The sequence below is a fragment of the Salvelinus alpinus genome, chromosome 1, assembly GCF_045679555.1.
Source record: "Salvelinus alpinus chromosome 1, SLU_Salpinus.1, whole genome shotgun sequence".
Taxonomy (NCBI): domain Eukaryota; kingdom Metazoa; phylum Chordata; class Actinopteri; order Salmoniformes; family Salmonidae; genus Salvelinus; species Salvelinus alpinus.
Window position 1 is genome coordinate 101,063,611 of NC_092086.1, and position 24,304 is coordinate 101,087,914.

The 24,304-nt window shown below is 41.2% G+C and overlaps 1 protein-coding gene across 2 annotated transcripts; it reads right to left on the reverse strand.

Moving 5' to 3' along the window:
- Nucleotides 1-18: 18 nt before the first annotated feature.
- Nucleotides 19-23,134, reverse strand: LOC139552878 (G-protein coupled receptor-associated protein LMBRD2B). 2 transcript variants are annotated; one of them, XM_071365019.1, is made up of 18 exons: nt 23,016-23,134; nt 16,774-16,991; nt 16,017-16,132; nt 14,724-14,822; nt 14,415-14,582; nt 14,010-14,220; nt 13,817-13,891; nt 11,907-12,020; nt 9,413-9,596; nt 8,847-9,028; nt 8,508-8,641; nt 6,331-6,436; nt 6,145-6,242; nt 4,836-4,939; nt 4,697-4,743; nt 4,457-4,586; nt 4,069-4,195; nt 19-3,923 (listed from the first exon to the last, which is right to left on the reverse strand). In XM_071365019.1, exons 2-18 carry the CDS (start codon nt 16,945-16,947, stop codon nt 3,860-3,862), a joined length of 2,133 nt encoding a protein of 710 aa, XP_071221120.1. In that variant the 5' UTR covers nt 16,948-16,991; nt 23,016-23,134; the 3' UTR covers nt 19-3,859. The 2 variants fall into 2 exon arrangements, with proteins under 2 accessions (XP_071221120.1, XP_071221112.1); XM_071365011.1 differs by having other exon boundaries at nt 22,942-23,066.
- Between the last annotated feature and the right edge of the window lie 1,170 nt (nt 23,135-24,304).

Consider the following 24,304-nt stretch of genomic DNA (forward strand, 5'->3'; position numbering starts at 1 on the left):
TATGATGAGCCGAATACATAATTTAAGGATGCTTTAGTTTATTTATTTGCACAACAGTGGTATAATACATGCTATTGTAGTCTAAATACTACATAAAAAATAAAAAACGAGGACCAACACCAGGGTTTAATAAATTATAACAATCCAGCATCAGAGTACATGTGCAGGGAAAATGAAATACAAAGAAAAACCAAAACATCTTCACCAAAATCAGTTTGAGGTTACCTATCAACATTATATATACAAAAGTATGTGGACACCCCTTCAAATTAGTGGATTCGTATATTTCAGCCACACCCATTGCTGACAGGTGTATAAAATCAAGCACACAGCCATGCAATCTCAATAGACAAATATTGGCAGTAGAATGGCCTTACTGAAGAGCTCAGTGACTTTCAACGTGGCACGGTCATAGGATGCCACCATTCCAACAAGTCAGTTTGTAAAATTTCTGCCCTGGTCAACTGTAAGTGCTGTTATTGTTAAGTGGCAACGTCTAGGAGTAACAACGCAATGTTATAGGCCACACAAGCTCACAGAAAGGGACCGCTGAGTGCTGAAGAGCGAAAAAATGGTGTCCTCTGTTGCAACAGTCACTACTGAGTTCCAAACTGCCTCTGGAAGCAACATCAGCACAATAACTGTTCGTCAGGAGCTTCATCAAATGGGTTTTCATGGCAGAACAGCTGCACACAAGCCTAAGATCACCATGTGCAATGCTAAGCATTGGCTGGAGAGGTGTAAAGATCACCACCATTGGAGTCTGGAGCAGTGGAAAGAAATGGTTTGTCGAGATCAGTGTGAAAGAACTTGACTGGCCTGCACAGAGCTCTGACCTCAACCCCATCAAACACCTTTGAGATAAATTGGAACGCTGACTGCGAGCCAGGCCTAATCACCCAACATCAGTGCCTGACCTCACTCATGCTCGTGGCTGAATGGCAGCAATGTTCCAACCAGTGGTGGAAAAAGTATCCAATTACCATACTTGAGTAAAAGTAAAGATACCTTAATAGAAAATGACAAGTAAAAGTCACCCAGTAAAATACTACTTGAGTAAGTCTAAAAGTACTTGGTTTTAAATGTCCTTAAGTATCAAAAGTAAAAAATAAAAGTATAAATCATTTCAAATTGCTAATATTAAGTAAACCAGATGGCACATTATTTTTTTTATTATTATTATTTTTTTTTTTTAATGTACGGATAGCCAGGGGCACAGTACAACATGCAGACATAATTTACAAACAAAGCATTTGTGTTTAGCGAGTCCGCCAGATAAGAGGCAGTAGGGATGACCAGGGATGTTCTATTGATACGTGTGTGAATTGGACCATGTTCCTGTCCTGCTAAGCATTCAAAATGTAACGAGTACTTTTGGGTGTCAGGGGAAATGGATGGAGTAAAAAGTACATTATTTTCTTTAGGAATGTAGTGAAGTAAAAGTTGTCAAAAATATAAATAGTAAAGTACAGATACACCAAAAAACAACTTAAGTAAAAATACTTGAAAGTACTAAAGTACTTTACACCACTGGCTCTAACATCTAGTGGAAAGCCTTCCAAGAAGAGTGGATGCTGTTATAGCCGCAAGGGGGGACTAACTCCATATTAATGCCCATGATTTTGAAATGAGATGTTCGACAAACAGGTTTCCACATACACTACATGACCAAAAGTATCTCACTAACACTACACGTCTGTATAATTCATTAGGAACTTTACTTTAAAGATGCAGTCCAGGATCTTAAGCACAACAAATTTTGTAACATATTGTATTCATAACATATATGAATTACAACAAAAAATACAAAATCAGAATGTAACAACATACAAAATGGATGACAAAATCAATTTAATTAATTTCTTACTTTTTACAAAAAGAGATTGTAAGGAGTTCAAGGGGCATCCAACCTGACAAGACCCTTTTTTAGCCCATGGTTACCAGTGACCTTAACAGATGCAGTTAAATTAATTTTGAATAAATAGCATGTTGTACATGTGTTGACATTTTAAATAAGAGCATCATTAACACATACATTGAGAGACGGGGGACTGGTTAAATCTAAAATATTATTTACAACAGATTACAATTTAACACGATTTTATAATAATTGTCCAACTCCTTCAAAATGGTGAATACCATGCATTTAACCTGCATGCTTCTGACTGTGTTTTTACCTGAATTCCTCATCCAACCAAGCTCATACAGTTACAGTAGTTGTTTCAAGTTGACACAATATGAAGTCATATTTCTAGGACAATGTATTTCAGTGGCACAATGACCTGTTGCTTCGCAGTACCTTCCAGCAAGACCTCTTGAAGAACATAAGAACAAATATTTATATGCAATACATTTAAAAAGTTCACTTTTCTTTTTTGATTGATCCAAGTAATTAAACCAAAAATAATGAAATCATAACTGGAAAAAATGTGCCTTTGCCATTGTTGTAATGCAGTCAAATAAACAAAACAATATGGCACAATGATATCCCAAAAAGACTTCAGTAGATAATTTAACACCTAAAATTCAAATAGTTTGACAATAAATAAGGCATTACTTATGTCAAGCACTTAATTGCTAATGACACAATATAGAACATTACTTTTAAAACAGGCCTGTCAACAGAATCCACAAAAAATATTTTCAAACAAACGTAAGGTCATTTTGACACTCGGAATAGAACATAGAGAATATATCACAATTAAGAGCAATGGTAAATCTATTTTTAGTATCAGCTGTATCAGTTGACCTCCATCAATTTCAGCAACATCTCGAGCATTATGGGCCAAATTCCAACTTGAGATCCGATTTGCACAAATCTCACATCAATTCAAGTGAACGATAAGAACAAATACTGTATCTCAGGGCAGGATCTATGGGCAGTACAAACACTGTTAATTCAGTTAACTCAGTGTGGGCTGGATCACATAGATTGCACATTAAACTAAAGGTCTAAATACAGTACACTCAGTTTCTATGGTAGCAGCTTCCGAAACAGACCTAAGCAACTGTCCTTCCGTCCATATACCAGGATAATACAAGACTGGCAACACAATTTTTTTTTTACCTTTATTTAACTAGGCAGGTCAGTTAAGAACAAATTCCTATTTTCAATGACGGCCTAGTGGGTTAACTGCCTTGTTCAGGGGCAGAACGACAGATTTTTACCTTGTCAGCTCGGGGATTCGATCTTGCAACCTTTCGGTTACTAGTCCAACGCTCTAACCACTAGGCTACCTGCCGCTCCATTGAAACATTGATACTTTTTCCCACTATTTCTATTTTGCTGACAGATAAGTAGAAAGTTAATAACTTTTCGTGGGTTAAGACTTTTAAATAAGTCTTCCTCCAAAAATATCCTTAAATTAGTAGTAATTACTTATCTTCTCATCAAAATGATGAACAATGTAATCAGCCCATCAACCAGATTTTTGAGGTAAGATCCATTGTAAAGATCACAGGGGATACCACAGGAAGAGGACCTTGAACGGAAATTCATGTATAAGTAATAACAGAAATGACGAAGTGGTTTAACGGATGAGAAACAGTGATGAGCCCAAATGGGGTACGGATCTGCATTCATGACATGCTGCACAGGGGAGGACAGCTATCGGTCTAATAGGGAAGTGTATATCAACAGCCACTGACGTGTTCTGACAGAAGACAAGCTATTGGAGACAAGGAGCAGCAGATACATCATGCCAACAGTGGAGTGGAAGATAAGAGGTCGTGCTACATTCACAGAGCCTGAGAGTCTCTCTCCTTCCTATTGTCTTCCCTGCAAGGTGGATGAGTGGAGGATAAATTCATGTGCAATATTTAGCTTTCCTGTTCCTTCGACTCTCCCTCGCTACTCTTCTCAAACATCATCAAAGATTCTGCTCCGTGACGAGGACATGGACAGGTACCTGCCTGGTACATGCCTGCAAAATGGAGAGGCACAGTACGCATATATATGTTTAACAGCACATACTTTGTGTTATTTGCTTAGAGGTATCATCCACAGCAGAGCAGAAAGTGAAACTAACACACTTATTTAGATAAAGTGGGGAGTGGAGGACCTCTTACCTGGTGGAGTCTGCTTCAAGAGGGTCGTCTGAAAGAGTCTCTGCATTGAAGTCCAAAGGCTCTGCGTCCTCGAGAAGTTCTATAGAATCTCTCTCTGTTCCTCTGCCAGTCCGAGAGTATTTCACCTCTGTTGAAGAAAAAACAATGATCAATACCATATCACTGCCTTCCGCAGTTCAATTCAGATACATGTAATAAGGGACTTAGATCTTTCTTTTTTTTTTTACAAGTTGGGGTGTATCCTTCGTGTCATCAAGATAAGCCATGACTCTACAAGAGCAAACAAAACATTGATTCATTGTTTAACAAAAGCAATGAGTAAAATCTAGCTTAAGTGTAGGAAACAAGCACAATGTAATGCAAGTAGGTTTTGCGACCAATCACTTACGTCTGTTAGGGCTAGTGTTCGGGATAGGCACAGTATCAGAGTAGTTGGTCTCCGTCATTTCTGCGGCTTCATTTCTATTCCTGTTCCTGGCAGTGTCTTCCCGAGTGTTACCATAACGCTCCTTCCACTCCTAGAACACAGGAACAAGCCCGACGTTAACACCTTGATCCGTTACTCTGCAAAAATAAAAACCAACACACACACTAAAAAGGGCATGGAACATTTTATCTCGAGACTCACCCTTCGCCGGTTCTCTCCATCCTCTGTCCTTTGGCGCTTTCTTTTCTCTGTCAGAAACACAGAAATCAGTGGTTTGAGTTGACAACACAAACTTTTTCCACTGTCAAATGGTTTTCATTCAGATCAAGTGGGGACAAACCTCGTCGAATGAGCTCCTTGCCTTCATCAATCAGGTCAGAGGTCATTTCATTGTCTCCCACGAACTGCTGAAAGCCCAGGAGGTTCAGACAGCGGGTACCCAGGCTAAAGGGTTCATACAGAATCAGGGATGATCTGTCATAAATCAATGCTTGTTCTTGCACAGTATGTATGCATTTGTATTTATTATGGATCCCCATTAGTTCCTGCCAAAGCAGCAGCTACTCTTGCTGGGGTCCAGCAAAATGAAGGCAGTTTATACAATTTTAAAAACATTACAATACATTCACAGTTTCAACAACACACCGTGTGCCCTCAGGCCCCTACTCCACCACATATCTACAGTACTAAATCCATGTGTATGTATAGTGCGTATGTTAATCGTGTGTGTGTGTGTGTGTGTGTGTGTGTCGTGCCTATGTTTGTGTTGCATCACAGTCCCCGCTGTTCCATAAGGTGTTTTTTTAATCCGTTTTTAAAAAATCAAATTTTACTGCTGGCATGAGTTACTTGATGTGGAATAGAGTTCCATGTAGTCATGGCTCTATGTAGTACTGTGTGCCTCCCATGGTCTTCTGGACTTGGGGACTATGAAGAGACCACTTGTGGCATGTCTTGTGGGGTATGTATAGGTGTCCGAGCTGTGTGCCAGTAGTTTAGACAGACAGCTCGGTGCATTCAACATGTCAATACCTCTCATAAATAAAAGTAGTGATGAAGTCAATCTCTCCTCCACTTTCAGCCAGGAGAGATCGACATGCATATTATTAATATTAGCTCTCTGTATACAGCCAGCAGTGCTGCCCTGTTCTGAGCCAATTGGAATTTTCCAAAGTCCTTTTTTGTGGCACCTGACCACACGATTGAACAGTAGTCCAGGTGCGACAAAACTAGGGCCTGTAGGACCTGCCTTGTAGATAGTGTTGTTAATAAGGCAGATCATCGCTTTATTATAGACAGACTTCTCCCCATCTTAACTACTACTGCATCAATATGTTTTGACCATGACAGTTTACAATCTAGGGTTACTCCAAGCAGTTTAGTCATCTCAACTTGCTCAATTTCCACATTATTTATTACAAGATTTAGTTGAGGTTCACGGTTTAGTGATGTTTTGTTCCAAATACAATGCTTTTAGTTTTTGAAATATGTAGGGCTAACTTATGTGTGCTGATAATCCTTTTGGGTCATTGGTGGAGTACTCCTTGTAGAAGAGAAAGTTGATATTCTGTATCGTAGTATTATTCATGCGTTTGTCTACACCACGAATGTATTGTAATTTCATAATCTAAACAGCAGGCTAGACTCACCTGAAGTAGGTAGCGATACAAAGCAGCAATATAAGCATGGGGTAGTAGATATAGAAGCCATTAGCGATGAACGATAGGACCCTCATAGAACCCATGATCTGCAGAGGAGTGACGTGTTATTTTCCTCATATTGATGATACATCAACGAATATGTTCCATCAGTGTCAGAAGGATGTGCTGTCTTACAGAGGTGTAGGCCGTCTGCTCCTTCAGTTGGTGGGAGATAGCAGAGTCCATGTGGATCAGACCCAGGAAGTTCAGACACAGAGGAGGGGTCAGACGGCAGAACAGCCTAAAGAGCAAAAAGACTACATTAGACATTTAACATTATATCATGTTACACAAACATATACCTGGTGCAAAGTAAGGGATGTATGGACATTGAGAAGTACAGCTGTCCAAATACAATATAAACTCAGCAAAAAAAGAAACATCCTCTCACTGCCAACTGCATTTATTTTCAGCAAACTTAACATGTGTAAATATTTGTATGAACATAACAAGATTCAACAACTGAGACAAACTGAACAAGTTCCACAGACATGTGATGAACAGAAATGGAATAATGTGTCCCTGAACAAAGGGAGGGTCAAAATCAAAAGTAACAGTCAGTATCTGGTGTGGCCACCAGCTGCATTAAGTACTGCAGTGCATCTCCTGCTCATGGACTGCACCAGAGTTGCCAGTTGTTGTTGTGTGATGTTACCCCACTCTTCCACCAAGGCACCTGCAAGTTCCCAGACATTTCTGGGGGGGAAAATGGTCCTAGCCCTCACCCTCCGATCCAACAGGTCCCAGACGTGCTCAAAGGGATTGAGATCCAGGCTCTTCGCTGGCCATGGCAGAACACTGACATTCCTGTCTTGCAGGAAATCACACACAGAACGAGCAGTATGGCTGGTGGCATTGTCATGCAAGGATGAGCCTGCAGGAAGGGTACCACATGAGGGAGGAGGATGTCTTCCCTGTAACGCACAGCGTTGAGATTGCCTGCAATGACAACAAGCTCAGTCCGATGATGCTGTGACACACCGCCCCAGACCATGACGGGCTATCCACCTCCAAATCGATCCCGCTCCAGAGTACAGGCCTCGGTGTAATACTCATTCCTTCGACGATAAACGCGAATCCGACCATCACCCCTGGTGAGACAAACCTGTGACTCGTCAGTGAAGAGCACCTTTTGCCAGTCTTGTCTGGTCCAGCGATGGTGGGTTTGTGCCCATAGGCGACGTTGTTGCCGGTGATGTCTGGTGAGGACCTGCCTAACAACAGCCCTACAAGCCCTCAGTCCAGCCTCTCTCAGCCTATTACGGACAGTCTGAGCACTGATGGAGGGATTGTGCGTAACCTGGTGTAACTCGGGCAGTTGTTGTTGCCATCCTGTAACTGTCCCGCAGGTGTGATGTTCAGATGTACCGATCCTGTGCAAGTGTTGTTACACGTGGTCTGCCACTGCGAGGACGATCAGCTGTCCGTCCTGTCTCCCTGTATCGCTGTCTTATGCGTCTCACAGTACGGACATTGCAATTTATTGCCCTGGCCACATCTGCAGTCCTCATGCCTCCTTGCAGCATGCCTAAGGCACATTCAGGCAGATGAGCCGGGCATCTTTCTTTTGGTGTTTTTCAGAGTCAGTAGAAAGGCCTCTTTAGTGTCCTAAATTTTCATAACCGTGACCTTAAATGCCTACCGTCTGTAAACTGTTAGTGTCTTAACAACCGTTCCACATGTGCATGTTCAGTGTTTGAACCCTTTACAATTAATATCTGTGAAGTTATTTGGATTTTTACAATTTATCTCTGAATGACAGGGTCCTGAAAAAGGGACGTTTCTTTTTTTTTGCTGAGTTTAGTTCTGTCCACACAAATACAGCCAAACCAAAAATACACACCACTTTCTGAATGTCAATTTCCTAAATTTTTACCATATACATGATTTCGACAGATGTTTTGTCTCTTTGATACTTAGCTAATCATGGTTAAACCAGAACTAAAGTCTCACGTAATTGGTCAGCTGCTCAATTAAGTTCTGTGTCCATACATGTTAAGAGAAGAGATGAAAGAACGAGGAGCGGAACGAGGAGCTCCACACACTCGTTGAAAGTTATGGGCCGAATGTCCCCCCTTCTGGAAATTCGAAAGACGCAAACACCTATGAAATCGTGGTTTGTCCAAATAACCAGCAACAAAAAACACAAACACAGGAAATACTACTTGTAATCCCACACATCCCATTCCTTCCCGACATATTTGACGGTACCAGTTATGTTTAAATAGATCTGTTTACGAGATCAATACTTAGCTAATGCTGTCTAATCAGAACCACATTCCTCTCCTCACATCGCTCTACCACCCACTCACATGCCACTGAACTGCAGGCTGTAGGCGTCAGTCTGGTGGTGTGAGGCCAGGTAGTAGTAGTTGAACACTCGGATCCGGAACACAGTGGAGTAAACGCAGGTACACAGGAAGAAGATGGTGATGAAGCACGCCATCTAGTGGACAAAACAATAACCTTTATGTGAGAGACCCGACAACCTCTAATTGAATTATGCATACACAACAGAAACCCACTGGATGTTGATATGATCAGATAACATAATGTTTTTGGGAGCATGTAGTGTGCAACTTTCTTTCTATACAGATATTACCAGATTAGTACAGTAGTACACCGGTAATTGCTTTCCATTGGCGTCTCACCTCGATGTACAAGTAGTTGTAGTCTCTCTCAGCGAGCTGGATGAAGACAGCGAAGAGTGAGAGGACGGGCCGGGTGCTGAAGAAGGTGCACTCAGACCACACCACACCCACAGAGAACAGAGACAGCAACACAGCCAGCAGACGGTAGAACCACTGTCTCAGCAGGCACTCCCAGTACCACTCTGGAGAAGAACAACATAAACACATAAAGGTCTCCAAGGATCTTAGGAATTTAGTAAAATTCCAAGTGAGGAGAGGAATGGAAGACTGTAGGGCTGTGACAATACCAGTATGGGAATTATTTTGTCTATGGTAAAAATTAAAACACGACGCAGACTAAAAACTCTTTGGTCCTTTAAAAACCTGCTGTATGTAAAATATGTTGCGCTATTGCTTGGAAAATAAATCAGTGTGATTCTAGATGACAACATAATGATGATGTTTGCAACATTAGGGCTGTTTTCCTAAAGAAGTTTAACCTGCTTCGTGCTTTGTTTGTAGGTGTGAGTGAACCCTCAGTTGTAGAGTTGACCCAGGTGTGAACTGTGAGGATCTGTGACACCCACCTACAGTAGGAGTGTATAAGTATGGGCTGAGCCAGCTAGTTGGTTCTGTGGAGGGGAAGCTGTGAACAAACTGGTGGGCTGAGCTGGTCTCATTCTTAGCCACGTCCTCCAGGTGCATAGCCTGCTGCAGGAGGATCTGCCACTGGACATGGGTCCTGTTGTGCCTCTGCACTGCGTAGATCACCTGACCATTCACAAAAGAACCACATCCTCAAACTAGGGTTTAGAGTAAATTTGTATTTAACTAGGCAAGTCAGTTAAGAACAAGTTATTATTTACAATGAGGGCCTACACCGGCCAAACCCGGACGACGCTGGGCCAATTGTGCGCCGCCCTATGGGACTCCCAATCACGGCCGGTTGTGATACAGCCTGGATTCGAACCAGGGTGTCTGTAGTGACGCCTCTAGCACTGAGATGCAGTCTTAGACTGCTGAGCCACTCGGAATCCCCATAAATCCATTTGAATTTAATCACTTTGACAGCATCCCGTTTGATTTATTTTTAAAAAATGTTTAAAAATAATAATAATTACATACATGTTTCCCCCATCAGAAAGTGACTTTTTAGACCTAAATGCGAAAGCATTGGTTAACTTTTAGCACCTCTATCTCCTAAATGCCAAAGCATTAAAGTTAACCCATTTTGCATACCCAACCATACCATGAGACATCCATGTCTTCATCACTGGAAAATATAAACGGTTGAGTTTGATATAATTTAAAAGCTTACAAACAGGGTTGTCAAACCATTTTATAATTTCTTGAAAACAATTTTTTTTATACAAATTATGACATTTAACCTTTAATGTAAATTATCTAAAAACGTGTAAACTCCCATTTTTTTCATATTCACATTTGTTGTATCTTAGACCCTACTTTACATCAGCTGTGGTTTTTGAGTTGTGCCTGCCATCGGGTGTCATTTCAATCATAGAAAAATAATTCCTAGAATGGACTTATCCCTTTAGATCACTGCAATTTAGCTGGTACACCATTGAAATTTAAATTATAACTTTTAATTACTACCACAAAGAAGGCTGCCGGTCCACCCACCATCTGTCACCTTAAATGGTCATGTCTATTCTATTATCTATATTTCAATACGTTACCTATGGAGGATTGACTGTATAATTTAAAGTCAACATTCTTAGTTTAGACCAACCATCTTTGTGGTACGCTTTGAAAGTTTAAAATTTAAAACGTAATTCCTACACTACATGACCAAAAGTAGGTGGACACCTCTTTGTCGAACATCTCATTTCAAAATCACGGGCATTAATATACAGTTGGTCCCCCTTTGTTGCTATAACAGCCTCCACTATTCTGGGAAAGCTTTCCACGAGATGTTGGGACATTGTTGCGGGGACTTACTTCCATTTAGCCACAAGAGCATTAGTGCGGTCGGGCACTGATGTTGGGCGATTAAGCCAGGATCGAAGTCGGTGTTCCAATTTATCCAAAAGGTGTTCTGAGCAGGCCAGTCATGTTCTTCCACACCAATCTCGACAAACCATTTCTGTATGGACCTCGCTTTGTGCACTGGGGCATTGTCATGCAGGAAACAGGAAAGGGCCTTCCTCAAACGTTTGCCACAAAGTTGGAAGCACAGAAACGTCTAGAATGTCATTGTATGCTGTAGCTTTATGATTTCCCTTCACTGGAACAAAGGGGCCTATCCCAAACCATGAAAATCTGCCACAGACAATTATTCCTCCTCCACCAAACTTTACAGTTGGCACTATGCATTGGGGCAGGTAGAGTTCTCCTGGCATCCACCAAACCCAGATTCGTCTGTCGGACTGCCAGATGGTAAAGCATGAGTCATCACTCCAGAGAGTCCAATGGCAGCGAGCTTTACACCACTCCAGCCAACGCTTGGCATTGCGCATCGTGATCTTAGGCTTATATGCGGGTGCTCGGCCATGGAAACCCATTTCATGAAGCTCCCGATGAACAGTTATTGTGCTGACATGGTTCCAGAGGCAGTTTGGACCTCAGTAGTGGGTGTTTATGCTCTTGCGCTTCAGCGGTCCCGTTCTTGCTCCTTGATGTTTCCACTTCACAATAACAGCACTTAGTAGACCGTGGCAAGTCTAGCAGGGCAGAAATTGGATGTACTGACTTGTTGGAAAGGTGGCATCCTATGACAGTGCCACGTTGAAAGTCACTGAGCTCTTCAGTAAGGACATTCTACTGCCAATAATTGTCTATGGAGATTGCATGGGTGTGCTCCATTTGATAGACCTGTAGCAACGGTTGTGTCTGAAATAGCTGAATCCACTCATTTTAAGGAGTGTCCACATACTGCTGTATATTTAGTGTATGTATGGAAGGTTTCATTGAAATTAAAAGGGGTGCTGTCAAAAAGTGACTGAACTCAAATGGCTTGACCCTTTATAGAAGTCTGGATATAGTCAGCAATATGACAAAGAACACAAAATCGCGAAATAAAACTGTTGACTAGCTAATAATGTGAACATTTCTTAAATGTACCTGTTTGTGAAGCTTCACCAGGTTCTTTTCACTAGGATAGGTGTTCTGTTTGTCATCAAAGTCCTCATAGTCATCCATGTTTCTGCCCATCTTCTCCTGGTACTCCACAGGGCACTAAGAGAGAAAACTCTGTTAGGATCATAGAGACAGATACTGTGCCTTCAGAAAGTATTCAGACCCTTTGAATTTTTCCAAATTTTGTTAAATTACAGCCTCATTCTAAAATAGATTTTTTTTAAAAATTATTTCAGCAATCTACACACAAGACACTCTAATTACAAAGCGAAAAAAAGGTTTAGACATTTTTGCTAATTTATTAAAAACAAGATACGTTTAATTTTTTTATTTACATAAGTATTCAGACCCTTTGCTATGAGACTTTAAATTGACCTCAGGTGCATCCTGTTTCCATTGATCATTCTTGAGATGTTTCTACAACTTGATTGGAGTCCACCTGTGGTAAATTCAATTGATTGGACATGAGTTGGAAAGGCACACACCTGTCTATATTTAACTCCCACAGTTGACAGTGCATGTCAGATCAAATACTAAGCCATGGAGTTGAAGGAATTGTCTGTAGAGCTCAGAGATAGGATTGTGTCGAGGCACAGATCTGGGGAAGGGTACCAAAAAATAAAGATTTTTCTTTCTAGAGCTGGCCGCCCAGCCAAACGAAGCAATCGGGGGAGAAGGGCCTTGGTTAGGGAGGTGAGCCGACAGAGCTCTAGAGTTCCTCTGCGGAGATGGGAGAACTTTCCAGAAGGACAAGCCTGTCTGCAGCTCTCCACCAATCAGGCCTTTATGGTAGAGTGGCCAGACGGAAGCCACTCCTCAGTAAAAGGAACATGACAGCCCGCTTGGAGTTTGCCAAAAGGCACCTAAAGACTCTCAGATGATGAGAAACAAGATTCTCTGGTCTGATGAATCCAAGATTGAACTATTTGGCCTGAATGCTAAGCGTCACGTCTGGAGAAAACCTGGCACCATCCCTACGGTGAAGCATGGTGGTGAAGCATGGTGGTGGCAGCATCATGCTGTGGGGATGTTTTTCAGAGGAAGGATCGAAGGAAAGATGAACGGAGCAAAGTACAGAGAATCCTTGATGAAAACCTGCTCAGGACCTCAGACTGGGGCGAAGGTTCACCTTCCAACAGGACAACGACCGTAAGCACACAGCCAATACAACGCAGAAGTGGCTTCGGGACAAGTCTCTGAATACCCTTGAGTGGCCCAGCCAGAGCCTGGACTTGAACCTGATCGATCATCTCTGGAGAGACCTGAAAATAGCTGTGCAGCAATGCTCCCCATCCAACCTGACAGAGCTTGAGAGGATCTGCAGAGAAGAATGGGAGAAACTCCCCAAATACACATTTGCCAAGCTTGTAGCGTCATACTCAAGACTTGAGGCTGTAATCGCTGCAAAAGGTGCTTCAACAAAGTACTGAGTAAAGAGTCTGAATACTTATGTTAATGTGATAGTTTAAAAAAAATCATAAATGAACAAAAATGTCTAGAAACCTGGTTTTGCTTTGTCATTACGGGGTATTGTGTAGAGATTGATGAGGGAGATAAAAAAACAATTGAATCAATTAAAGAATAAGGCTGTAATGTAACAAAATGTGTAAAAAGTCAAGGGGTCTGAATACTTTTCAAAGGCACTGTAGAGGACTGCAGTGCCCCATAATGGGACAGATGCAATGATGCGACCTCTAAGTTTATGGTTAGGATCAACAAAGGCACTGGACATTCTCAGGCCACTTCACATTCCTCACGTGTTTAATCCTCACTTTAAGCACATAGAGAGAGTGCACACATCTCATTCAATAACATTGTGGGGTTGGGCTCCACATTCTTTACTGAGAATATGTCATTGTTTCTTTGTTTGATGCTTTGTCCTTCTTTAATCTTGCCTTTCTAAGAATAGTATCGATGTACTTCCTCAGTGGGTGGTTATACTTGATGGATTCTTGGACTTTTCTCACTTCCTAAAACAGATCAACAGCAAATAGAAGGACATCAATTAAACACAATTCAACTCAGTTTCTAAGAAACAGACCGCTATAATGTTTAAATGTTGTAGTCAGAGCAGTAATCATTCCCTACCTCCATGACGTCCTCTAGATTCTCCTCTGCATCAGCCTTCTCTGTCATCAGCTTGGCTGCCTTGAAGTAGGTCTTGATGAGCAGGTGTCCCTGCCGCGAGGCGTTCCAATATGAGCGCGGAATCTCTACTAGGCCATAACCTAGCAACAGCACCAGCAGGAACAGGCCCCAGGTGTTGGCTGCAGTGATGCCTATTGTCTGGAGCTCATACCTGAGAGAGACAAAGGGACAGACCAAACAAGATTTAAGTGAGACAAAGACATACATGGTTCCTTCTAATTACCTTTCTATATTAGTACTGTGTTGTATAGAGTACAATGAGGTGAAATGCAGAATGGTAACTTTTTTTTTGTAGTCAACAGCGCACTTTCCAAGTCTAATTTGTCCATGTTGCTGTGCACTCACCAGGAGAGGTGCCACTGAGGGTGAACGGCAACGTAGATAAGCAGCGATCCGAAGATGAGCAGGTATGTCCCGTAATAAATGGCATTCTCTATCAGTGCCGTCTTTATTTTCCCAGTGATAGAGAAGCCCCCCGAGCGTGCATAGGATTGCATGAAGGGCAGCAGCAGCCTGCAAAGCCAACAAGATCTGGATTAAGGCAGCTGTAGTCTCTTAGTATATCAGACAAAATGAACAAACTTAGAGACCAGTTCTGATCAGTAGTGTTTCCAGTACAATTAAATACAAGGCCAAACAGTGTCAAGCACTCACCAGGTGAGACACTGAGAGGTCCAGTAAACAACCCTCCAGAACACAGGCATGATTCCATCCGGAATGTAGCTCCACGGCTTGTAACACACCTTTGGAACACTGTCATGGAAAACATACAAACAGTGTTGATATGCAGTTAGCAAGGTCTGGAAACATTGAAGAAATTAACATCTGGAGGGGAATGAAATGACAAAAGCTACTGCCTAATGCTATACTGATGGTGACCTATTTAAGAGGAATCAAAAAAAAGATACTGGAGCAAAGCACATAAACGTTGATCTTCATTGTCAAACAATGAAACTTCAATGTTTGCCTTGTATAGACTATTAGGATAATATGTCAGACTGTCTGGGAGAAAACAATGTACATAATGACAGTCAAGCAAAACTACATTGGAAAAAATATATAAATGCAACATGTAAATACCACAGTAAATGTCAATACCACAGATGTCTCAAGTTGAGGGAGCGTGCAATTGGAATAATGACGCAGGAATGTCCACCAGAGCTGTTGCCAGGGAATTTAATGTTCATTTCTCTACCATAAGCCTCCTCCAACTTCGTTTTAGAGAATTTGGCAGTTAGTCCAACCGGCCTCAACCGCAGACAACGTGTATGGCGTCGTGGAGGCGTGCGGTTTGCTGTTGTCAATGTTGTGAACAGAGTACACCATGATGGTGGTGGGGTTATGGTATGGGCAGGCATAAGCTACAGACAACGAACACAATTGCATTTTATCGATGTCCATTTGAATGCACAAAAATACTGTGATGAGATCCTGATGCCCATTGTGTGACCAACATATGCATATCTGTATTCCCAGTCGTGAAATCCATAGATTAGGGCCTAATGAATTTATTTAAATTCACTGATTTCCTTATATGAACTGTAACTTAGTAAAATTGTTTCATGTTGCGTTTATATTTTTGTTCAGTATAAAAAGGACCCAATGTACTTGACATTTCACGATGGGAAGAGAGTGGACTTTTAGCTGTTGCAAATGAATGTGTGACAGCAGATAAACAAAATCTTCCTGTTAATCCCATTTAGATCAGTTTGTGCAAAACCATTTTGAGAAGACAGCTAAAACACAGTCTCATGTTTTGAATTACAGCAATGGTTCCTGCCTTATGCTTTCTGTCTAGGACCCTGATCCCTGGTCTTTGGTAACTACTGTACATGCTAGTGTTTTGTTCAACCAAATCCTGACCTCTGTCATGTCATTACCCTGAGTGCTGAACCTAATCCTATGACACGTGAACATATGATGAGACCCTAGGGATTAGGCACTCACCTTTTAGTGGGTGTGGCCATAGTGGAGTTTCCTGCAGTTTGATTGGATATCAGTGGGGTCACCAGGGATACGGAGCCATGTTCTTCATGATCAATCTTACACTGCTTGTAGATTGTCTGAAAGGTCCAAACAAACACACAGACAAAGGAACATAAGGCCCTAAAAATTGTTAAAGACTCCAGCCACCAAAGTCATAGACTGTTCTCTCTGCTACCGCATGGCAAGCAGTACAGATGCACCAAATCTGGAACCAACAGGAACCTGAACAGCTTCTATCCCCAATCCATAAAACTGCTAAATGGTTTAGTTAAATAGTTAATTAAATAGCTACCCATACTATGTGCATTGACCATTTTTGCACAAACTTTGACTCATCACATACACTGCAGTTAGTCACTTTATTCCTAGTTATATGTACACATCTACCTCAATTACTTCGTACCCCTGCACATTGACTTGGTACTAGTACCTTGTCTATATAGCCAAGTTATCATTACTCATTGTGTTTCTATTATTTCTTTATTTTCTTTCTCTCTGCATTGTTGGGAAGGGCCCGTAAGTAAGCATTTCACTGTTAGTACACACCTGTTGTTTACGAAAAATGTGACAAATAAAATTGTATTTGATATCAGTAAGGTCTGCAAACACACAGACACACCAAGTTACTGGTCACCATTTTCATCCAAGTTAGGTGTTTCTTGAAAAAGGGAATGGATAAGATGGGGTTTTGGTGATGAAAGAGGGCAATAGTACTAACCGTGCTGATGTCCAGAGGAAGAATGAAGACGATGAGGAAACACAGGTACCAGGCCAGCAATGTACCAAACAGCACCATCCTCTGCTGCTTACGGAAGTCTGCATAGCGATGCAGCAGGAACAGAGCCAGGAAGAACACCACCACTATCTCAATGCCCAGCGCAGCCCCACTCATCCTGACTGCCTCTCTTATTGCTCTCGAAACCAGCAACACAGTCACTAAAAAGAGAGAAATATGTCAAATAAATCCCAAGACTATTCAATAGATGGGTGTAAAAGAAAAAAAATCACATCACAAAGTAATATTGCATGGTCTAAACAAATATGTGTATGTACTCCTAAGAGACAAGTAGCTCTTCTTTTGAAAGTTTCAGGCAGAGCATCATTCTCACTGAGTGACACACACTCCCCTCCCCCTCTGTCAATTACTTGAGAAAATAATGAACCCATTTTCATTGGCTTCCAAAGCCACGAGTAGTCTCCTACAAAAGACCTATTGGTCTGTCCGAGTCTGAAAGGGTCTTTTGTTTTGCTCCAAAGGAGCATGATTAAATGAGAATGGGAACATTCTGCTCTACATAAAACAAACGTTTACAATAACACAACCAAAGAAATGGCATGAATGAATATGATTGTGGTAAAACAATGTCATAATATAAGCCATTGCAGGGCCAGCTAATTGGAAATACAGACATTTTCATCCTACAAGAAACATGGTATAAAGGAGACAGACCAACTGGTTGCCCTATAGGTTAGAGAGATCTGGTAGTCCCATCCACCAAACTACCAGGTGTGAAACAGGGAAGAGACTCAGGGGGAATGCTAATTTGGTATAGAGCAGACCTAACCCACTCTATTAAATTAGTCAAACAGGAAAATGTTATATCTGGCTAGAAATTATTAAGGAAATTATCTCAACAGAGAGAAATGTCCTCATGTGTGCTACCTATAACGAAGACAGCTTCTCCATCCTAGAGGGGGAAATCAACAATTTCCAGGCTCAGGGACATGTACTAGACTGTGACGACCTACATTTCAGAACCCGACACCCTCAGCACACAGGGGGACAAACACCTACCTGGAGGTGACAGCAATCCCTCCCCCTTATGCCCCCCTAGACAGAACTACGACAACATAACCAACAAAAACTGGTCACAACTCCTGCAGCTCTGTCAGACGCTGGTATGTACATAGTCAATGGTAGGCTTCGAGGGGACTCCTATGGTAGGTACACCTATAGCTCATCTCTTGGCAGTAGTACTACTTTATCACTGACCCTAACCCAGAGACTCTTAGAGCTTTCACAGTCAGTCCACTGACACCCCTAATAGATCACAGAAAAAGCACACTATTTGAACATAGCTTTGCTCAATCATGAGTCATCAATGCCAAAGGAACTTAATAATATTAAGAAATGCTATAGATGGAAGGAAAACAGTGTGGAAATATGCCAAAAAACAATAAGGTAACCAAAAATTCAAACCCTAGACAAATGGTTTGATATAGAATGCAAAAACCAAAGTAAGAAATTGAGAAACCTATCTAACCAAAAACATAGACACTAGTGATGCACCGATATTCAATATTTTCCATGCCAAAAAACCCGATACCGATACCCGATATTTTAAGAAAATTCAGCCTTAAGCATTCGAGTCCAGTTAAATAGTTAACACACACACACGGACGCAGCGGTCTAAGGCACTGCATCTCAGTGCAAGAGGTGTCACTACAGTCCCTGGTTCGAATCCAGGCTGTATCACATCCGGTCGTGATTGGGAGTCCCATAGGGCAGCGCACAATTGGCCCAGCATCGTCCGGGTTTGGCCGGTGTAGGCCGTCATTGCAAATAAGAATTTGTTCTTAACTGACTTTCCTAGTTAAATAAAGGTTAAACACACACACACAACCACACTGACCAAAAAGTTATTTTGTTGGCACCTATTTCTTTCACTTACTTTCTGTGCTGTTTCGTTGTTAATTTGTTCAGTCGTTTCATTCTCAACCATTTCTATGGAACGCCGTTTGGGTCTTTGTGTGTCAAAAAATATACTATTTAACACTATTTGACGTGTCAAATAAGCTTGTTGACCAATCAGGACCTGAATATGACTGCTCGTCACATAAAAGATTAACAGGTTCATACATTTTTTACATAGTTACTACACATTGATTACACTATCACTCGTATTTCATGTCACAACGATTCATCGATACGTATGCTATGCTATGATAGCCAGCAGCATACCACCCTGCATACCACTGCTGGCTTGCTTCTGAAGCTAAGCAGGGTTGGTCCTGGTCAGTCCCTGGATGGGAGACCAGGTGCTGCTGGAAGTGGTGTTGGAGGGCCAGTAGGAGGCACTCTTTCCTCTGGTCTAAACAAAGATCCCAATGCCCCAGGGCAGTGATTGGGGACACTGCTCTGTGTAGGGTGCTGTCTTTCGGATGGGACGTTAAACGGGTGTCCTGACTCTCTGAGGTCATTAAAGATCCCATGGCACTTATCGTAAGAGTAGGGGTGTTAACCCCGGTGTCCTGGCTAAATTCCCAATCTGGCCCTCAACCATCACGGTCACCTAATAATCCCCAGTTTACAATTGGCTCATTCATCCCCCTCCTCTCCCCTGTAACTATTCCCCAGGTCGTTGCTGCAAATGAGAATGTGTTCTCAGTCAACTTACCTGGTAAAATAACGGTAAAATAAAAAAAATAAAAAATAAATGATGCTGGTAAAGTTGTCTCACGCACTTACAGTGCTGGTCATAAAAAAAAGCTAGTTCATGGATGCAAACAATGTTCTTCCCCAAAAACATAGCAAATCGACAATTTGTTTCAGTGGCTTTTGTTAGCTAACTAACTATATAGCTAGGTGTCATCATCTAAAATAACCCTAATTTATAAGACAGTTCTTATTTGATTAACGGTGGTCGGACACATCTATGTGAAGCTAGCCACAATAAGGATAAGCCACAATATTGTACTTTGCAGTTAGCCTTCAAAATAAAAGTTTGGCATAATTCTACTATTTATATTCATTTGCATTACTGTCAATGACAAACTTGTATTTTGAAATCAAACTGAAAATTCCACTATTGTGCCTAATCCTTATTGTGGCAAGCTTCACAACACATAACCAAGTCCGGTCGAGCAACACTAGCCAGATGAAGCTAGCTGCCTGCTTATAACGTTAGCTTTGGGCAACAGGGTTAAGTAGTTGGCTAGCTATGTATTTTCATGAACTGAAGTTCAATTTCAATAGTCGAACAACAAGTGGCAATCTAGCTAATACTTACTCACAAGGATTCCTAAATCCTTGCTAAGAATAATGAAAATGACTGCAGGTTCTACTGGTCATTGTTTTCAGGCTAGTTGTATTGGTGCTAGCTAGGTACCAAGCTAAAGCTAGCTACCCCAGAAGTTGCGATAGAACAAATTATGCTTTTACCAACGCAGTATTGTAAACACATCATTCGTGGCCGGTGTTTGCTTGTTTGTACAGCTTTGACAGTGCTACTGTATATTTTTTGACACGCAAAGACCCAAACCACGTTCCATAGTATGCATGTTGTGAAGCTAATAGCAGTGACCCTATTACTGTGTAACTCCGGTAGGGCAACATCTGAAAAATAGCGCACTTGGTAGTGTGTACCGGTGCTCGACCAGTCGGCGAAAGCCAACATCACCCACAACAGAGAACGGTTGATTGTCAAGGGCAATGAATTCCATTATCTTGGCGTCAATGGATTTTGCCTTTGAGTTGTCTCGCTGAAATGTTGTTACTCTTTCAAATGACTGCTCGATCCACACAGCAGACATTGTGGGCTAGTTTAGGAATGCTGTGTTGCACGTATAGCGCAAAATTTTACGTGGCTTCATTACATCATGTACCTACGTTATATAAGTATGCACGTCAGCTTTGACATCAGTTTTGCACATCGGGACGTTAAACTAGACATCGGCCGATTCCGATATGTTCACCGATATATCGTGCATCCCTAATACAGACCCAGAAAAACTATGGCAAATCACTAAAACAAAAAGGAAAAGCACGTCAGAAATCATCTCAATGTAATTTAAGAACCTAACCACTTGGAAAACACTAAACAAACAACACGAAGAGTTATCTATCCAAAACGGAGATGTATGGATAAACCACTTCTCCAATCTTTTTGGCTCTATAACAAAGAACAAACAGCAAAAACATATGCATGATCAAATACAAATCTTAGAATCAACTATTAAAGACTACCAGAACCCACTGGATTCTCCAATCACACAAAGAACTACTGGACAAAATACAAACCCTCCAACCCAAAAAGACATGTGGGGTTGATGGTATCATAAATGAAAATATACAGACCACAAATTCCAATTGACTATACTTAAACTCTTTAACATCATCCTCAGCTCTGGCACCTCAATATTTGGAACCAAGGACTGATCTCCCCAATCCACAAACTTGGAGACAAATTTGACCCCAATAACTACCGGGGGATATGTATCAACAGCAACCTTGGGAAAATCCTCTACATTATCATTAACATCAGACTCATACATTTCCTCAGTGAAAACAATGTACTGAGCAAATGTCAAATTGGCTTTTTACCAAATTACAGTACGGCTGACCATGTATTCACCCACGCTTTGTTGATTTCAAAAAGCTTTCAACTCAATTTGGCATGAGGGTCTGCTATACAAATTGACAAAACATATGACATCATAAAATCCATGTATACAAACAAGTGTACGGTTAAAACTGGCAAAAAACACAGACGCTTTCACACTTGTTAAACAATAAAAATGAATCTAATTTCACAGGCTAATGCTTAATTTGCCTTGGATGTTTTTACCACGTTTGGGGCCCCTTTGAAATAATACTTAACAGCAGCAAACAACCTATCAGAAATGCTAGCTAGCAAACATAAGCAAACCACGACTTACACACAAGCTATGTGGCTACTACGTATTCACCACGTACACCCTAATTGACAAACAAACTAAAACGGCTAAAATTGTGCGGCTAAAATGGTCAAAAAACACACATTTCTTTCCAGTGGGCCAGGGGGGTGAAACAGGGATGCAGCTTTAGCCCCACCCTCTTCAACATATATATCAACAAAATGGCCCAGGGCACTAGAACAGTCTGAGTTAAGACTCTGCATGGAGAATTTTGCAAAAATATTCTCAGTGTACAACGTAAAACACCAAATAATGCATGCAGAGCAGAATGCTTATGCTCAAAATCCAGAAAAGAGCAGTTAAATTCTAAAACCACCTATAAGGAAGCGATTCCCAAACATTCCATAACAAAGCCAGATCTGGCTCTCAAGAGAAGACAGGCTATGTACACACTGCCCACAAAATGAGGTGGAAACTGAGCTGCACTTCCTAACCTCCAACCAAATGTATGACCATAGAGACACAGATTTCCCAGAGCCACAAAGAAATAGAAAACAAATCCAATTTTGATAAACTCCCATATCCACAGTGTGCAATCACAGCAGCAAGATTTGTGACCTGTTGCTACAAGGGCAACCAGTGAAGAACAAACACCATTGTAAATACAACCTATATTTTATATATTTTCCTTATGTACTTTAACTAATTGCACATCATTACAACACTGTATATAGACAACTACATTTGAAATGTCTTTATTATTTTGGAACTTTTGTGTGTGTAATGTTCACTGCAAATTCTTTATTTTCTCACATTTGTTTATCTATTTCACTTGCTTTGGCAATGTAAACATATGTTTCCCATGCCAATAAAGCCCCTTAATTTTAAATATAATTGAAATTGAGAGAGATATCACCAGTGTAGGGTCATTACAGTAACTAAAGAAATGTAAGCCCATGTAAGAATTCACTCAAGTTAATTGAGCAAAGACAGCGCCACCTTGCTTGCTACGGTAACTCACACAACGTATTTAGCTGGTATGGTAGTTAAATCAATAACAAACGAGCAAAGACGCTTTCACACTTGTTAAAAACAATCTAATTTCACAGGCTAATGCTTCATTTGCCTTGCCCTTGGATGTTTTGCCGCGTTTGGGGCCCCGTCGAAATAATACTTAATAGCAACAAACGACCTATCAAAAATGCTCGCTAACATAAGCGAACCACGACTCGCGAACACACAGTGTTGCTGGTACGCTTAATTATCTCACCATTCGACTGTTAGGGATCCAGCCAAAATCACAGTACCACAGTTATGATATTGTAAAATACAGCTACCGTGTACCATGGAAGAATTAGCGTCACGTCCTTGGTTCTTCCTGGTTTGCGTAATGGCAGCCGGGGATGATGGGTAGTGTATGCGTTTCTAAAACGTTAGTGCTATCCAGAATCCTTGAGCCTTCCCTAGCCTGCTACCTTGGACCTTTATCAACAAGACAGGCTTACCTACTGCGTGCTTTCTCGCCTCCTTTTGATTTTGGTCAAAGTTGATCGAGGAGATTCGTCGAGGATAGTGAACGTGAATACGCTTGCATGAAATGAGATGGTCCTTAGGCAAAATTATGTTTACAGGGGTGGATCCCATATTGTGATCAAAACTAATGAAATTAGTTGTGCAAGACATTTTATAGATAAAACAATATGGGGGTTTGGCAGATTTCCACATTCTTCCGTTGGAGGATATACATGGATATACATGAACTACTTAAGTCGTTTTTTGGGGTATCTGTACTTTACTATTTAGGACAACTTTTACTTCACTACATTCCTGAAGAAAATAATTTACTTTTCACTCCATATATTTTCCCTGACACCCAAAAGTACTCGTTACATTTTGACAGGAAAATGGTCCAATTCACGCACTTGTCAAGAGATCATCCCAACTGCCTCTTATCTGGCGGACTCACCAAACACAAATGCTTTGTTTGTAAATTAATGTCTGAGAGTTGTAGTGTGCTCCTGGCTACCCGTCTGGTTTGCATAATATGAGGAATTTGAAATAATTAATACTTTTACTTTTGATACTTAAGTATATTTTAGCAATTCCATTGACTTTTGATACTTATGTATATTGAAAACCAAATACTTTTAGACTTTTACTCAAGTAGTATTTTACTGGGTGATTTTCACTTTTACTTGAGTCATTTTCTATTAAGGTGTCTTTACTTTTATTCAAGTATAACATTTGAGAACTTTTTCCACCACTGCCTATGTGACTACTAACGAATTGACACAATCCTCGACTACTCAACCTTTCCAAGTTATGGAGGGAGGATGGAAGATGGTCTTTTTTCCAAATGAGAAAACCCCCTTGCTCCAGCCAAACGCCACGCCCACAGACATTCATTTATTCTCCACAATGAGTCTGGATCTGAGTATCTCCCTGACACTTCACCGAATGCCAACACATTTGAGGCCGTCTGATTGGTCAGAAACCGATGAGTTGGGCCAGGGCCAGAACACACATGGGTAAAGCAGTAGTTTGAAAATGTGTCATTGGCTTTGATAATCTGATTGGTTAGAGACGATTGTTTTGTACAATGCCCCTCGTGCCCCTCGTCACCACAGACAACT